This window comes from Perna viridis, chromosome 11 (assembly GCF_037379345.1).
Source record: "Perna viridis isolate PV_CMFRI_1.1 ecotype Kerala chromosome 11, ASM3737934v1, whole genome shotgun sequence".
In the NCBI taxonomy this organism is placed as follows: domain Eukaryota; kingdom Metazoa; phylum Mollusca; class Bivalvia; order Mytilida; family Mytilidae; genus Perna; species Perna viridis.
In genome coordinates, this window is record NC_142455.1 from 25612488 (window position 1) to 25631903 (window position 19416).

A 19416-nucleotide genomic window follows, 5' to 3' on the forward strand; every position below is an offset into this window, starting at 1 on the left:
CGCGATGTCATTACTTACCTGTATTTATATTATTACAAATTTATTTTTCAGCTAAAAGATTTGTAAATTTACTTACAAAATATGAATTATTTTATCTAAATGAAACATTTCACAGAACCAAAATTGGATATAAAATAATAAAGTTTTGAAAATTGGGATTCTAATCATGAACTTTTCCATTGTTTATTCATTTGTCAAACAATTTGACGCTTAATGATATGCAAATTATTATAATATGACATCACTAATGATATTGGCGAACTCTCCTATATATATATATAGGTCTGAAAAAATCCCAACGATATTAGAACTGTCAAATTTGCGATGCAAATTTTTGGTCGTTCCCTATGCGGGACTCGAACTCGTACCGCTGTAACATCTATGGCAACACCGCCTGCACAAAGTCCAGCGCCCTAGAACACTCGGCCAGCTAGGCTGTATTATAATATATTTTATATATATATTGATACAGAACCAAAATATATAAGGTATTTTGAGTACATTTCAATTTCTTTATATAATTTTAAAAGAAGTATAACATTTTTAGTCAAAAATCAGATCATCCTATATAAATAATATGAATATGTATATTAAACTTGGGACGAAAATATGCAGATAATATAGAAATTAGCATAAAGTGCAGTTCACGCTTGGAATGCGGGCAGCATTTTTCTTGTTCACCTACATGTATTAAGCAAATGCCCAAAGCGCAATATACTGGTTCTGTATCAACTTATGGAACGCATAAACTGTCTGATGAGATACTCATTTGTTTACGTGTTGTCAATTTTATATTACTTGCTGTGGTTTTATAATTATATGTGGTCATTTTGTATTTACGTTATGTAGGAACATCTTTACATTACGTCGTTTTGTGTTTACGTTCTGCCATTTCGTCTTTACGTTCTGTAATTTTGTCTTTACGTTCTGTCGTTTTATGATTGCGTTATGTCAACATATATTTACGTAATGTGGATTTACCTTTACGCGCAGTGGTTTTCTTATATCGTGAGGTCGTTTCATCTTTACGTTATGTCGATCTCTAAATACTTTATGTGCATTTTCTTTGTCCCATCCCTTTTTCGTTTCATCATCATCAATTCATGTTCATTTTATCATCCATTTTATATTCATCGCCTAGATATAGCCCCAACAATCAATCTTTCAATCTTAATTTCAACTTATTAAAAACTTATATTTTTATGTAAAGAAATCTGTGTCAATTTTTAAATATTGGAATTTCTATTTTACTTTATGTGTAAAATTTTAGAATTTTTATGGAAAATTTCAACGCATTTAACCATTTTTTACGACAGAAAATCTTTTAATTTCTAATGATTAGAATATACTTTAATTCATGTGTAAATTTTTAAAGTTTTGTATGTTCTTGAATTTTTGTTAAATGTTGATGGCAAAATAGCCAAATAACGTTATATAAGCTATTTTGCCAGAATGGGCAAAGTAGCTAAATGATATGAAATAAGTACATACAATATACTGTATTATGCCACCTATTTTTCAATTTTTAGTAAATTTCTTTCATAAGTTTTTATTTACTGTAAAAACTTTCATGTATAGACATCTTTGTTTTGCATGTACTTGTATGTTTTTTGTGTTTGTTAAAACAAATATTTTTACTTTATACAAATATGAAATAGCAATTACATGACAGATATATACCCCATTTCTATGGGATACAGCAGATGCACTTTGTTAAATTTTTTCTAAGCAAAGTAATAGCAAATATCTTGTGTAAGTTCAGCCAAATCAAGAATCTTAAAACATAATGTGAAATTTCCATAAACTTAATACCCTTGTAATAATGAAGGGTTATATTTGAATTCAGAAAATAAAACATACAGCAATCTTTTTTCCATTGTTGGTTTTTGTGTTCTACTTTTAAAAACAAATAATGATTCATGCCGAGTTCTCAGGTCTTAAAAATTAGCAGAGTCAGATAAATACAAATTGATTTTATATCTTTAAATGTTCTATGATTTTTATGTGATTTAAATACACAAAAGGTAAGTGAACATTCTTGAGATTTTTTGACTGAACATGATCAAAAAAAGTTTAAAAAGCTTAATTTACTTAATACTGTTCAGTTGTGTAAACTATTTAACACATACAAAGATGTATCTCAGGTGCTAACTTGACTATACAGGTATATAATTATATGTACATTATACCTACAACTCATAGTGTATGTACTTTGTGCTTTTTATTTTTGATTTTTTTAATAAAACAAAACTGTGCAACAGTTCCCAACTAGTTCAGAGTTAGATACAATCTGCAGAAAAAACATTTAATTGGAAGGGGGAGACTAGGTGCAGATTTGATTATATTAATACCTACATAACAAGTTTCTAAAAAATTGTTTTGTCTTTTTTACCAATGGCTCAATCTAGAATTCTTGAAATGTTGAATTCAATATCTGCTTGTTTTCATTTCCTTCTTTTCCATAAAAAACAAATGCTAGAATATCTTTTCTTAAACTCAAAAAATAATCAAGTGACAGCTCTAATTTTATCTGAAAGGGTGAAGGGATAATATATTGATGAATGCACACAATTTTACGTGAAACATTTTTGTTCATGGGGTAAGACAATGAGGGATTCAAGTATCTCAAGAACAAAATAGATTTTATAAAAATCCAAGAATCCAAAGAAATGACTTTTTTTGTACAAATAATCACTGGATGTACAAGAAAATAAAGATATAGAATAAAAAAAAAATGAATATTGATTCCAATTTAAAAAACCTAGTAATTGACCTAGGATAAATTACCAATGAGAAGTCCGATAAAAATGAAATATGATAAAGTTTCAATAAAAATTAAAAACATACGAAAAAAGTAAAGGAAACAAAACGTGGAAATTAAAATAACAACTTACATCTGACCTGTGAGGAATTAGAGAGAGAAGCTTTAACATGCACCACATACCTGTAAATCATACCTATTACTCATCACATCAAAGAAAAACTTCAAAGTCAATTACACCTTTAATTCCATGGAATTTACAGGTATTAAAATAACTGATTTACTTAGTAAGATTAAATGGTTGGAGTAGCAGATTAAAGCAATTGTTGACAATTTAATAATGATGCTTATATTAAAGTTAAAGGATTTAATTTTGATTTAAATAGTTTCCTAATGATCTGGGTTTTGTGTGGTCCTCAGTAGAAACATTTGTCAACTTTGTAATGATCTCTGTACTTCAATATGGTATTCAAATTTTTTCAAAAATTTATATGTAATACTTATGACTCGCTTATTATCTCAAATTCAATTATCAAAAGGAACTAAATTAAGCAAAAGATTTAATGAGGTGATGTTAAAAGATTGTACATCTGTGAAATATCAAATTACCACTAAAATATGGTACTTTGAACTTAAGTTTCTAGTTCCTGGTTACAATTTTGCAAAGACATTTTTTAAACATATAAGAAAGTCACCACATAGATTCTGTAACAATGAAGACTTGCCAAAGAAAAGTCAGATTACTGTTTATGAAAGACGGAATGAAGTGACTTAGTTGACTGCATGATGAATGATAAAAAACATGAAGACGATAAATATTCAATTCATACTAATGTAACAAACAAAACCAAAAAGATAAAGAGCTATAACTCAGTAAAACTCTGACTGATATACAATCTAAGTGGGTAACTCTCATCTTGATTTAACCGACAAGTTAATATCTCAAATCAATTACCACATAAAGTTGTGGATGACTGAAATTTTCAACAACAAAAAATAGTTCAAAGGCAAAAATATCAAATCTAACTGATATACAAATGTGGTAGATATTACTACAATCAAGATAACAATTCAATATATAAAAAAATATCTGGACAACAGGAATAACAGGATGCGAGTATTTAAAAATATTCTGTTATAATTGAATGGGTGATTTTAAGAAACTTTTTGAAGACCTGAAATTTTTTTGTCAAGCATTAAAAATCCAGGCCCCAACTCTTTCAATGATAAACTGGTCCATACCAAATGCAAATAGTATATTAAATTTGTGCATCTAGAATAAAAACTATAAAAATGGAATTTTTGGACCATAACTTTATCCAAACCAGTCTACCGGTACGTTGTTGGTCCTTTTTACATCTAATAAACTTGCCTGAGACAATTAAATTCTTCATCACAGTCCTTGAAAAGTTTCACAATATGCAAACCAGACAAGGAGTGGAAAACCAGTACATTGTAGTGTCGTTTTATTTTAGTTGTCATTGTTTTAACCACAAGATATCAAGAACATATTTTCCTGTATTCATTTGGCCACCTGCTTAACTTAAAATGTAATCAAATTTTCACAGGAGGTATTTGAATAAAGTTAAATAGCCCAGTCTTAATGATTTTAATATTTTGACAATAACCTTAGAAGAATTGTCAATAGGACAAGACTGACCAACCTGCAGATATAGGCAATCAAACAATTGTATAACCAAGATGCAGAGGTTTCAAAAAGTTTATACTTCATCAATTCTTTTCAAAATTACACAGGAAAAATTGCAACATATCTTTCTCATATGATTCTGAAACATATGAAAAACATGTTTTATATGTGTTTTTCATGTTTAGGACCACCACGAAAAACATGTTTTCAATTAAAATACAAATATATGATACTCTGTCATTAAAAAAGATTAAAAGTCAATAAATGTTTCCCAGATGATTTCAATCATTAAAGGCATATGTTTTCGTTTGAACTGGAGTAAAACATGCAGTTCATGAGTTTTCATGGGCAAAAATAGATATATTTAACTACCAGTCCTAAACATATGCTTCCATATGCTTTAAAACATATGAAAACATATGTTGCAATTTTTCCTGTGTAATGCATATGAAGACAGTGGAAACAGTTAAAATATAAAAAACATTTGTCAATTTTCTCCATGATGGGAGTGCTGCAAACTTTGAATGATAGATGTAATACTTTTTGTGTTATAGGTTATATAATGTAGGAACTCCAAGCATGACGAATGGAAAGACAGCTGAGCCACTACTAGACCTGCTTCCCCCTTTGGTAAAAACAGAAAAAAAAATAGACAAAGCCAGCATATAGGCCCTCAATGAACAGAGAAATTTCACACACCCTTTAAATGATAAATGAGCTGTTTTAGCCAAATGGGCTGTGTACATATTGTCATTTTACATGTGTAATGTAATAATGTTGTGCTAAAACTAGAGATGTATCATCTATTAATGAGGTTCAAAGGTTCTATATCAATTGGCAACTAGAGGCTCCTATGATCCGAATCTCTCACCTGGATGTATTTTATAGAACAGAATGGATGGACAGACACTTCATCACTATATACCTTGCAATTTGCAGGTGACAGGTATAATGACAATAAATTCTAAATATGTGATAATAGCAATCACAACCATAGGAGATAAAATACAGAAACAATAGTCATAAATTTTATTCCAAAAATTTAACAACCAAAATAAATTGACTTTCATATGGTATTTTACATCTTATCACAGATTTAGGCTGTTCTTCTACAGTATATTATATACAAAAAGTAACTATAAAACATAATAAGACATATGGAGTACAAAACATGCAACATGATCATTGTTTCATGGACATAAAGTTAACGATCAAAACTGCATAAGCTGGAAAGTTATGTCATATGTGGGACTTATAAATATCACACACCATTATTTTCCCTGTGAATTTCATGTATAACATGTATCTAGCGCTGTGCATCTCATTTTCCTGCGTTGTCTGTGGAACAGCCACTGATTTGCTATGTTAACAAATCAACCTTTATTGGGAATGACCAGTGGTGTAATGATTAGCGTGCTGAACTGTGGCAGCCAGGCAAGTGGTGCCAGAACAGAATGAGTGTATCTCATAAATATGTGGTTAAATATCATACCCAGAAAGAGTCAGTTTGTAAGTAAGTAAGGCATTGTGGTCATTGGAATCGATTTTCAGGTTCCATAAAATCAATACAAATGGTTTCTTTGATATATCAGATAATTATGATACATCTTATGTATGGTATTTAAATTGAACAGCCATAAAAAAAATATCAGGACAAAATAAGAATTCTTCTAATGCTACGCATGTCGAAATAACAATATCCCATGGTTTGTAGAAATTATTTTTATTCTGATAGGATGCAATTCAGAAGCAGAAGAAATTCATGAACAAAGGGGTTTCCAAGCTATCATTTGCTCTCTTGAAAATTTGCATAAAAATAATAAAAATTTCTATCAAAAGAAGGGTGGGGTTTCAACCTCCACCCTCTCTCTCCTCTGGACCTCCAAATGCAATACCCCCCCCCCCAAAAAAAAATGCACCCTGTGGGATGATCAACACAATAGCCATTTAGCAAATACTCTATGGTGTTGTTAAAATACGTTAATTAGTGATATATGACATTTCCCTCAAAGGTATTGATAAAGTTGTTAAAGTGCTAACAGAGGTTTTTACTTAGGGTTCAAGTATTCTATTCTACATGTAACTAAAAACAACATGAATGCAACTATTTGACGAAATACAAAAGAATAAGTTATAGCTAATGAATTTGTCTTGATGATAAGGTTATAATTACAAACTTTGTTTGCAAGGGGTATGATAAATAATGTAATTACAAACTTTGTTTGCAAGGGGTATGATAAATAATGTAATTACAAACCAGTAAGTCTTCTTTACTATCCGTGATGTTTCACAGAATCAAGTTTTATCAAAATTTGTTATGCTTATTTATTACTACTAGTGAGAATTGTCAAATTTAAAACATGTTCAACCTGATCACGATTCAAATGCCATCAATATAGCTATTCTGCTCAACAATGCTATCTAAAGTCCTCTACTTTTATTGACAAAGCCACTTCCGGCCGTCTTGAGTTAGGGATGTCCAATGCATCTTGGTACTTTTTCCTTTCTTCTCTCCTACAATATAACATACATGTACTTAACGTTTTTATTACTATGAAATGGTATGCAAGTCTCGTCACTCTGTGGTTTCACAAGAATGGGTCCTAATATGACAAATATCTGTTTCTACATGATAGAAGTGTGATGGAAAATAATAATTAGAAGATTTTACATTGTAAAGCTGTGTTTCGAGAAGTAAACAGAAAAATGCAGATTGGTTTCTGGGTTTCACTACGTTCCACATCAGTAATTCTAGAAGGAAAATGAAACTTGAACAAGCATTACAAACCTAATAATACATCAGATATGTTTTCCATTATAGCTTGCTTTCATATTTTTAAATGCTGTATTCAGTATTTGGTGTTAGGTAGTTGAAATCAAAATATTTGTTGGATTTGTTTCAACACCAAAAAAAAAAAACACTTAAGTAACAAAAACTATACACCTCTAAAAGAAAACATCATATACCATGCTTTCAATAGACCACATACTGACCATGGACATTGATTAAGATAATAAAAATACTAGTGACATGTGATAAATTAACATCTCTATCCTGGTTAGATTTCACTCCTCAATTTTTGATATCTTCTACAAAGCATCCTTACAGACATGAACACTAGTAAGACAAAATTGTTTCAAAACCCATCAACATAATTCAAAGGTTTAAACTTTCTTTTCAAAACCCACTTGCATCTCTCAAAAGTTAAAATTTTCTGTTCAAAACCCATTTACATAACTCAATTTTCAATTCAAAACCAATTCACATAACTCAAAAGTTCTCTATAATAGGAAAGAAGCAGTCTCCCATTTTAGCAATTTGACCAAGATTATTTTATCTCTAAATGTGAAAAATAAATAGAACACAATAAATTGAAAAGTATCAGTAAAATTCATCATATTATGTTAAGCAAAGCAAACATACATAGAAAAACAGACAGCAGTTCCTATAAACAAACTATAGCCACAACATTACAGACATGTTCAAAAGACCTCTTTTTCATTAGTGTACTGATAAAGGGAATGATCAAGAAAAACCCTGTGAAAACCAACCTGTAAAATGTCTCTAAAGACAAGATTTTACTCTAAAACTTGTAAATACACTACTTGTCAGAGAGTAGATCTCACTGTTTCCAAGACAAGCAGTTCTCACTTTTAGATTAAGCTACTGGATCCCATGGAAAAAAAATCTTTCATCGAACTAAAACTACACATGTATACCAACTTACTCCTTCTTCTTTATTTCTGTCTGTCTTTGTAATTCCTGTTTTCCTATTTCATCCTCCTCTGTACTGTAATCATCTTTCCTTTCCACTTCTAATTCTAAATTCTATGAAAGTAAAAAAAATAAGATTATGATATTGAGACATTTTTTCATGTATCTGATTTTTCTACATCACTAGCCATTTTTTCTAATAGAGAAATAGTCTACAAGAAGTTTTTCAAAGCATATTGCAGCCTGCCCTGTGGTATGAGAATTTCCTTGTCATTCATTGAAGACCAATGGATGGCCTTGACCGACATTTTCATACCGGTGGGGTTGTTGTCTCTTTGATATATTATACTGGTACACCATACCTATTCTTGTTATAAAACACATCATACAAGGCAAAGAAAGACACAAAATGAAAACAGCTCAGGAAAATTGGCAAGGACAAATGGAAAGATGGAAGAAAGAACACTATGACCACTATATGTCACTGCAAGCAAAATATGGCACTGTGCTGTACAAGCATTATAGCATGAAAGAAATTCCATGTTTGCTAAATTTCAAAGTCAATAGTCAAGGCTCTTTTCAATATATTTTTTGTAATACTTAATTCTATGAACTATGGATGTTGTTTAATTTTGGCTGAAATGTGCCACATGAATTTTTCTGATAGATAGTTTACAAATCTTCTTGTCAATTGTCCATCTAGGATGGTACATTTGGTGATTGTAACATTTTAATAAAAGGAAGACCATCTTTATCCTAAAAATATAAAGACTGTACACACTAATGCATGACAATAATTCATGTTCAGAACATATATGTATATACATGTATGTACCTTAATTCCAATTATATCTCCATCCTGAAGATTGTATGGGCCATGTCTCAGGTTAGTTTTCTGACCTTTCTTCTTTCCTTTTCCACTCTGGAAACAAAAAAAATCAAATAGCATGCAGTAAAGCAATTACACCGTAGAACTGATATGACCTCCATATCAATGCCACTAATTAGTAGTATATGTGCAGTAGTTCACAGTTTTGTTTTCTTTCTTCCAAAAACATGTTTCCTTCAGTAACCAAACAAATTGAATTTATAAAAAAAAAAATCAAAATGTATCTAGCTCTTAAAAACACTGTACAGATTAATAACATGAATTCACACTTGTCATTTTGCTCTGAATGACCCCATATTTGAATAACCTTTTGATGTCAATAAAACAATGTAATTTTAAATTGTGACGTCATTAATCTTTAAGTTGAAGGACAATTCAGTACGAAAACAACAGAAAAATATACTAAATACCTCTATTACAATCTGATAAACAAGTTGGAAGATTAAGGGAGCACAAATCTTGAGTAAAACAGATAGACAGACAGATAAACCAGCAAAAAATGATATGTCAACCCCCGAAGTGAAATGTTTGGCAGGAAGCAGCTTGGTACAACATAAATGTACCATTCAAGCTTGATACAGGTCTGAATTTTCATTGTGATTTAATATTTGACACATGATAAAAGTGACCCCTTTTGACCCTTCATGAATGGTACTAATCACAACCTCCAATATTAAGCCGATCCTTCTTTTGGGTGTATGGAACCTTGTGGTATAATTTCAAAGATATAAATTCATTTACTGTCAAGTTATCCATGCTATCGTCTGGACATGAAATGGGTACAACCATATTTTTTCAGCAATCATATAAAATAGGAAGATAAATATACCTTATTATAGTTTTCTCTAATAACCATCCATTCAAATCGTTTAGGGAAATGTTTGGCCATCCCTAGATGTTCCAGCGGTATAAACAATCTTTCTGATATCAGTTTTTGAAGACTCTGTACTGAAGGTCCCTGTGATGTGTCCCATATCACCTCCACTGGAGGGAGATACTCTTTGGTGGTAGGGATCCTCTGTTTTATACACAGAACTATCTGGTTCACACTGTAACAATTAGTTATGATTTATAAAATATGTAAATGGTTCAACTCAATCACACAAAAAAGATACAGCAATAAAACTATAGATAATAACAAAGAGGACATGGATAACTCTGCTATTCTACAAATCAAAAAAAACATGATTACAGACAGCTGATGCATGACTGAGACAAATTCACATAAGAACAACCCATCATGCTGAAGCCGATTATAAAATTTCATTTCTTTCTCAAGAGGGGTTCCCTTTTCACTGAAAACAGGACCATAATCTGAAATTTGAGGACAGATGTTGTTTATTATTGTGCTGATTTGTGACTAAGAAGAAAATCAGAGACTCATGAACGAACATGACTAATGCAGAAAAAAGAAGACAAAATGTCCTTACTCTTTAGTGGTCAAGGGGAAGGGTTCCTAGGTTTGAACTTTTTTCTGGAAATTTTGTTAATTTCATGCAAAGTTTTGACAAAATTTAGCAATAAGATAATGGCATTCATTGATGAAATTAAAATGCTGATACTCACTTTAAATTTTCCTCCTCATCAAGTATCTGTACTGCAAGTTTATTACACGACTTCAGTTTCAGCTTCCTAGAAATATAGAAGTAGTTTATATTGTAAATATATTGAATTTTTTCAGTTGCTAATTTTTACAGGTTCTGTCAAACAAACTTATTTGAGGGTATCAATTATCTTGTGTTTTTTTTTTGTAGATGCATTTCATAGTTTTTAAAAATATATTTCCAAGGTTCTATTTTTTTGTACTTATCTGTCCATGGTAAAAATAGCATAAATAAGTACATCTAGAAAATCAGTATTTTTACAATTCATGGGATGGTGATATTTTACTCCAAAATTTGCTTCAGACAATCACATTATCTCACGACGATGTCCCTTTTCTTTTATCTAGTTATATTTGTAAAGTTTTTAATATGATACTTATAGGCTAAAAGTACAATGAAACCTGTCTAAGCCACAATCCTTTTAGACTTTAAAGTTGGTTTATTTAGACAGGTGTTTGTTTTGACAAGGTTCAAAATACATTTAAACTGATATAAATGGATTTTGTAAAGTCTGGCTGAGACTGGTTTTTGGATTATTCCAAGTTTGGAATAGAGAGGTTTCAATATATTCAATTAATCATTTTTTTAAATTTTAATTGTATATTTTGTATTAGTTAACTAGTATTACTCCTCTTTCTGTTTTGTCTAGTCTTCAAAGTGCACTCAATGGTTAAGGCCAGAAAATCAGAGAGAGAGACAAATTGTTACAATAATTGGAACTTAAGCACTTGATCAGTTGTAATGATAAAGCCATGAGAAAGACATACCAGTATGTGTCCATTATCAGCAGGCAGCAAGAAAGACATATTTATCCATTGTTGGAAGAACATATGTCCTTATTATACAAATTCAAATGTTCTCTTCATAAAAAGATGTATTTGATAACATCATGAAATAAATGTCTGTTGAGTTGTTACACTTAATCAATGGGATAAGGGGCTAAATACACAGGCTCTACAAAACCTACTGTAAAGTTTGGGAGGGTCCCTTCAGTACAGTAGACAGACATCCTGAGGGGTCCACCATTCTGACTCGTAAAAACCCTGAGGTTGGTAAAGATACACCTGAAAATGCTGGTAAGGTTAATATCTGGAACTTAAACTCCTCCAATGTCATCACCAAGGCAACTTCTATTTCTCCAAGGTAAACTGGTTCCTCTGAGACTGAACTGGTTTCTTTAGGTTTATTTCCTATATTTAAGAGACCTGAAGAGCCAACACATATATTTCAACTAGATAACTTTCAGAAAAAAAGTGCATATAACAAATAAAGGAAAGCTAACAATATAGATATTCATAACAATTTTTCTTATCTTTACTTGAAAGAATCACAAGTTAAATGTCTCTATTTATGAAGTTAACACAGTTTGTACTATCGGTTTTCATAAAATACAATTAAATAAAAATAATAAACACAGCAAGTCAGGGATGAGATAAAACAAATAACAGTAATGTGGAAATTGGCAAAATGAAAAACATACAGAAAAATAAAGAACTGTAACATTGAATTCTGGATTTGTAAAAGGGGAAAGAAAAAAATATGCAGATAATTCACATCACTTAATTGTATACTAACCTGTAAACTGGCTTGTAAACCAACCAAAAACTCCACCTCCTGAAGTATTGTTAGAATCTGAGAATGGTTGCCTTGGTGATGGGTACAAAATAATAGGTATCCTCACAAAACCCTGTAATACACAGACACATCATTGACATTATACACTCTATTAGATGTTCAATAGTTTGAAGTTCCTAAACAAATTCTATCCAAAAAGGACATCAGTAAACTTTAACACTGAATAAGACAAAAATGGTTTACTAACCTCCATGCTCAGAGTTTTTAGTGGAGTCTGAGTTGCTCATTTATTTTTGTTTCTTTGAATGCATTATTTTGGTCATTTTAGGTTTTTTTTCATGTTCTTCCTGTCTACTTTTTGTCCCTGGATTGCCTTCTTTTATTTTCCACTACAACTTTAGTTCCCTTGTTTACTCTTCCACTTTCATTTCATTGTATCGACTGCTTTCAGAAGTGGACTAAGTGCATTTTGTGTAATCATAGTATTGTCACTTGGAGGAAATAGAAGCACCAGAAGATATTTACTCACTTTAAGAAGATAGGATGAAGACCTAGATTAAAAAAAAATAACTATTTATCCACTACAAAGGGCAAATCCAGAGATTTTCATGACAAGAGGCTCCCTGGAGCCTGAATCGCTCACCTTGTTAAATTTTTGCCTTTCAAGGGCAATAACTCTAACAAGTTCTCTCTGACAATTTTGACTCCATGAAGACTTTATTAGGATTTATCATGAGGATCATTTCATCAAACTGAAAGTTTTATTCTATCTATAATAGTTTTTTTTTGCCTTTCAAGTGCAACAACTCTTATATGGAGTCTTCTGACAACTTTGATCCCTTAGATACTTTTGTAGGCCTTATAGTAAGGATATTTCAGCAATTGAAAGATATTGACCAAACCGAATGGTTTTGGAGATATATGCAAAAATCTGCTGTCTGACCCCTATGTTCTATTTTTAGTAATAGGGGCCATGTTTTTTAACCAATCAAATATCCAAGTGGTCATATTGTTAAGGATACTCTAAAAAACAAAAAATTACAACTTTCATTGAATTCTGTTTGGTAGTCTTTGAGAAGATTTTTGAAAGTAATAACATCAAAAACAGCAAAAATGACCAAAAAGGGCAATAACTACAACATGGGTCAACAGATTTTCACCAAAATTTAACCACAGATAGATCTCATCATGCTGAATACTTTAACTCATGTCAGAATTTGGCTAAACCTAAGTTTTGAAGATATATGCAAAAATCTACTATCTGACCCCTATGATCTATTTTTAGTAACAGCGGCCATGTTTTTTAACCAACCAAAAATCCAAAGTCAAAAGTCATTTTGTGCAGGATACTCTAAGGAACAGTCATCATAAGTTTCATGCAAATCTTTTCAGTAGTTTCAGAGGAAAAGATGTTTGAAGAAATTGTTAACGATGACGATGACGGACACATGATGGCAATAGCTCACATGGCCTACAGGCAGGTGAGCTAAAAAAAGGGGGTTCCAGGCAATCATTTACTCATTTTCCCCAACAACAAAAGCTTTAAAACCATCCCACCCCTGGATCTGTCAATTTTCTGTACAAGCATTTGACAAATGCGGTCTTGCTTCATGCACTTCAACTTATAATGCCAAACCTTTATATAGCTGGTAAAAGTGATTCATACATGCATAATGTTCGTCTGCTGGATAAAGTTATGTGTATTTTGTATAAATCATGGTTTTTTGTACTGTCAACCATGCCTTATATGGGGCCCTTTAATTTGGAAATAAAATCATCTTCATCTTCTTCTTCTTCTATATCCCCAAACTTTATTTTTTTTTTAACTGTTTCAAAATTTATTTTGATCTTCTACCTTAGGTGGAAGTTTTCCTCTGACCAGCAGTAAATGATCGCCATGGTTGACTAAACTCATTTCTAAGGTTAGGTCAAGGTTGTCTAAGACTTCAGCTGCTTCCCCACACCAATTAGTCTTCTGAAGATGCCAATCATCGTCTTAAATAAAATATCAAATGTGACCTGTACAAGTGACACTGATACCCTCCTTATACTTATTTCTAAAAGCATGAAATGGCAGCTAATTTCAATTACCAGAAGTTATATTATACCATTTAAAAAAGTATTCAAATAATTTCACAATGGTGTAGGAAAACTTAGGCAGGAAATTTTGCAAACACAAGTATTCACCATGTTAACCAAGCTCTGTACCTGTCTAAAAGATTAAAGCAGTTTAAACAGGTACAGTAAACATTTTAATCTCACAGTTGCTAATTTTGGCAAATTCTGTCAAGTGAACATATTCGCAGTGTCAATTTTCAGAGTTTAAGAAAGAATTTAAAAATCAATTTCTGGGGTACAATTTTTTTCGCTCTTCTCTTCACCAAAAAAAACAGGAAAATTAGTACATCGCCAAAGCTTAAACATTAATAATATTTAATTTACAACGTTAAAAGCGAACTAGCACTGATATGATGGTAATTCAGAAGATTTTCGGTTAGAAGGAATAAAACAGGTTACAAAATGAACTTTGAAACAGAGTCTATATATATACTCACCAGAAAACCCAGCCTTTAAAATCATACATTGTAAACATTGATCCACAGTGTTCATTTTGTCCAATGTGACCTCTATATCTGAGAGGTTACCACTTGGGTCACCAGGGGTAAAGGTCAAGGTTATCTGATTAGTGCTAGGTGCAGGGCCTGGTTCAAGTACTAGATTACTTCCCTTTGATATATTAGCTTCATTAATTGTATGACTTTCATATACTGAAATAAATGTACAATACCAGCTATGAATCTTTGTAGGAATCAGTCAGAAATGGATACAAATTTCAGAAACATTATAAAAATACAACAAAACTTATAATGCTTTGATAACATCTACTGATTCTTATGCTACCAGTGGCAGACTGATTCTAAAAGAAAGATATACTGCTAAGTATTAAGTTAAACTTACATGGTGACCTAAGACCCAAAGTCTCATGGTCAATACGTAGTCTACCTCCATCAATCAAGTTATGAACACAGAACTTAGATATTGCCATTGTCTTGATTTCACCAACCAACTACAATCAAAAACAAAATCCTAGTATAATTTTCACGATAAAATGAAATTTGCTTCAGAATTAAGATGGAGTAAACATCAAACTGAATATTTAAAACGTATTATTTACCAAATACCACACACTCTTCTTTATTAAAAATACACTGCATACCTGTATGGGGAGACTCCCATATAATCAATAAAAATTTTTGTACTTCCACCTAAAATTAAGATTTTGCAGGAGGTAACTGAACAATTTACTGTAATATAATGGTGTCTGGTTATTTTGGTGGTTTCCTGACATGTTTAAATTTGGTGTGTTTTATTTTGGCCTTTTCCATCAGAGTAAAAACAATCCATCTAATTCTAATGCTACCAGTGGCAGAGTGATTCTAATGCTACCAGTGGCAGAGTGATTCTAATGCTACCAGTGACATACTGATTCGAATGCTACCAGTGGCAGATTGATTCAAATGCTACCAGTGGCGGACTGATTCGAATGCTACCAGTGGCAGAGTGATTCTAATGCTACCAGTGGCAGATTAATTTGAATGCTACCAGTGGCAAACTGATTCTATTCGAATGCTACCAGTGGCAGATTGATTCTAATGCTACCAGTGACATACTGATTCGAATGCTACCAGTGGCAGATTGATTCAAATGCTACCAGTGGCGGACTGATTCGAATGCTACCAGTGGCAGAGTGATTCTAATGCTACCAGTGGCAGACTGATTCGAATGCTACCAGTGGCAGATTGATTCTAATGCTACCAGTGGCAGATTAATTCAAATGCTACCAGTGGCAGATTGATTCGAATGCTACCAGTGGCAGATTGATTCTAATGCTACCAGTGGCAGACTGATTTGAATGCTACCAGTGGCAGATTAATTCGAATGCTACCAGTGGCAGATTGATTCAAATGCTACCAGTGGCAGAGTGATTCTAATGCTACCAGTGGCAGACTGATTCGAATGCTACCAGTGGCAGATTGATTCGAATGCTACCAGTGGCAGATTAATTCTAATGCTACCAGTGGCAGATTAATTCAAATGCTACCAGTGGCAGATTGATTCGAATGCTACCAGTGGCAGATTGATTCGAATGCTACCAGTGGCAGATTAATTCTTCAGTTTTTCTGGATAAAATTAATGATAATAATACATTTACATTATTTTTTAATAAGGTTAACAGGGTCACTTTAGGTAAGCATTTGTTTCTTCATTGTTTATTGTTCACTCAACAATGATAATACACATATATATATATATATATATATATATATATATATATATATCGGCAATCTAAATACTCACATATGATTTATTTTGGTATGTTTAATTTTGCACTTTTACAGGAGCAGCAAATAAACCAAAATAAAAGTACAACCAAAATATCAAAATTTACAGTATATTTTCTGTGAAAAAATACTAAATAATTTAATTTATACATTTAAAAATTTGCTTCGATGTAAAAACCTCCTATGTGAGACTGTGTCAGTGGGAATGAATCTCCCACATGAACTGTTCCAAAGGTCATTGTGTCATTGTCATTATTCAGTCATCTTTTTAATAAATTTTACTCATGATGTAAGACTCCTTAACAAATCTACTTTAATTTACTTTTTGTACTTTTTAAACAAAACCAAATTTAGTGCTATAAATAAAACAAAACCTGTCTAAACTGAACCCTGAATAAACAGTACAACCAGTCTAAACTAAACCCTGCATAGACAGTAAAACCTGTCTGAACTGAACCCTCAATAATCTGAAAACCTTTCTAAATTGAACCCTGAATAAACAGTACAACCTGCTTAAACCAACACTTTTTAAAGTCCTCTCAAAAGGAGTTCCGTGAAGACTGGATTCATTATACATACCATTTCCGATTTCACATCCAATCTAATTCTTCTATTTTCATCACTTAAAATCTGTAATAAAATACATTTAGATATGTCACTTAACAGAATATGACATAATGTACATAACATCAATCATTCAAATCAGACAGAAAACAATGAATATTCAGATATTATTACACTGCATGCTTTCATTATTGACTTCAGTCATTTTACCTGTAACATTCACCCAAAAACTGATTTATAATCAAATCTTTATTTTACCCAGGATTATTTGAAATGCTGACTGTGAATCATTTTAATGAGTCATGTCACAGTACCAAAATAATCTGGTTTGCTCAGAGAGGAACAACCAATCAGAAAGCTTGTTAGAAATCAAATGGATAATTTCAGAATTAATGTAAGAACCTATAAATCTTACCTCTGTACATCTATTCTCTATATACACAGGGAATGTTGTCAATTTGTTCTGTAAAACTTTACAAGAACTTGTTGCTCTGAAGTAATAATAAAAAAATATAAAGTAAAGTTATACAGTCAAGAGTTCTTGTGTTCAAAACAGTGTTTAACAGGAAATAAATTCAACCATTTATGATTTTATTTCGTTTAATCAACTGATATTTGGTAATTCAAATATAGGAATATGCCTTATATCTAATAATAATTCTAATCATGAGATTCTTCATTCTTCATGTTTTTGATTGGCCAAGAGCATCGTTGCCATGACATGAACGCCAGTCAACTTGAAACCAATATGGCGGCCGTGTAGTTTGGAAGAGTGTGGCAACGAACTGAATGGCATAATATAGCCGTAAGAATAGTTTATTACATGCACAATGATTTTACCGGTCAAGTTTGTTTAGAGAGATTAATTTTCATCTCGGGGAAAGAAACTTATAACTGAGTCTGACTGAACCCTTTATAATTTTCCTTCTTCCTTGTATATCCTTGATAATTATATTTTTGTTGAATTGTTTAAATCTAATATTTTTCAATGCCAACTATCACTTCATCCATGCCACCTTCACTGTCATTGTGCAGTTGATTATGTGTAAATATTCGTCCATGCTCCAATACGTGTGCAAAGGAATGTGTGTGTATTGAAGCGTAAAATCACAGTGTATCAATACAACTGACTGAGGCGCTCAGAGGGTAACTTTGACAGTCGGATAGAATTATAAGGATTGAACAGATGAACGGAATTCTCCACTCCCAAACATTACATGAACGGCCATTGAGTTTGGGAGCTCCGAGATCCTTTCATACATTACATGAACAACTGAAAATAGCTGTACAATCCTATAATCAAACTCATTTAGGCTAGCGGTATATTCTTGTGCTTAAGATAGAAAAGATTTTTGATTGCATTGTACTTCAAATTTCATAAAAAAAAACAAAAACAAAAAAACTGAAGACATTCCTTTTCTTAAAATCACTAAAAACAGGGTGCAGCTTGGCATGACATTAGAGGTAGAACCCTGAATATATGGAACAAATAAGTACATATTTCCTTAAACTTGATACAGCTCTTAATTCATTTGGCAATATTAGTCAAGAATCTGACCAGAAATAAAGCAGTTTGCAGTCAGACACAAGAAATAAGTCATTCACACTAAGTTGAAGAACCCTTTTCAGCCCCTAATTCCTATGTTATAAGGTAAATAAACCTTGTAATCCATTAAAACATTCCAGCAATGAAGACGTTCAATATATCTTACTCTTGTTTGTTTTCTACAAGAACTTCATCCCCATCCTTCAGCTTCAGTGCTTCTAATGTTGTATCTAGAAGGTCATTAGTGAAATCCACAAGCTTAGGGTTTGTATCTGAAGGGAAATGACAATACAATTAACCTTGATTATTTCTAAATTACTGAAATAGGCAATTCAAGTGAAATGATACCAGTTTTTCTTTTAATGTCCATAAATTCAATGCAAACTGCACTATTTCATTGAAATAAGTTATTTACAATCATCCCTTTTGAATCTGATAGATATAGCCCAATTGTTACAGAATTTCATCATGGTTTCACTCTTTCTGCAATGATCCACTCAGATAAAAAAAATTATTTCTCACTATAATGGACCAAATCCAAGTTCTTCAATGAGGGCTTATATTAGATTTTGTTTATATTTGTATATTTAAGTAGTAGTCTTTGTAAAAGCAAATTCTGTAATATGTGATACACCCCAAAAAAGGCTACATATTTTTATTTTGTTATTAAGTTGCTTTTTAGGTCTATATGATAAAATATATAATCATTTATTTTAATCTGTCTGCTCTTAATCCACATTGAAAATCCAACAGTTTCTATTGTATTTTAGT

General features: G+C 31.7%; 1 protein-coding gene across 2 annotated transcripts in view; it reads right to left on the reverse strand.

Moving 5' to 3' along the window:
• Positions 1 to 5423: 5423 nt before the first annotated feature.
• The window catches only part of LOC148603509 (ubiquitin carboxyl-terminal hydrolase 40-like), a 33043-nt gene continuing 19050 nt past the window's right edge, over positions 5424 to 19416 (reverse strand). Inside the window, exons 19-31 of one of the 2 annotated variants that reach the window (XM_088553910.1) lie at positions 18812 to 18917; positions 17515 to 17590; positions 17115 to 17165; positions 15151 to 15259; positions 14748 to 14960; positions 14048 to 14187; positions 12193 to 12304; positions 11585 to 11822; positions 10580 to 10645; positions 9843 to 10062; positions 8960 to 9046; positions 8138 to 8238; positions 5424 to 6923 (exon numbers count right to left, since the gene is read on the reverse strand). In XM_088553910.1, the coding sequence (XP_088410036.1) occupies positions 6827 to 6923; positions 8138 to 8238; positions 8960 to 9046; positions 9843 to 10062; positions 10580 to 10645; positions 11585 to 11822; positions 12193 to 12304; positions 14048 to 14187; positions 14748 to 14960; positions 15151 to 15259; positions 17115 to 17165; positions 17515 to 17590; positions 18812 to 18917 (1616 nt within the window). In that variant the 3' untranslated portion in view covers positions 5424 to 6826. The remainder of the gene's footprint in view (positions 6924 to 8137; positions 8239 to 8959; positions 9047 to 9842; positions 10063 to 10579; positions 10646 to 11584; positions 11823 to 12192; positions 12305 to 14047; positions 14188 to 14747; positions 14961 to 15150; positions 15260 to 17114; positions 17166 to 17514; positions 17591 to 18811; positions 18918 to 19416) is intronic. The other variant, XM_088553912.1, reaches the window with a different exon arrangement.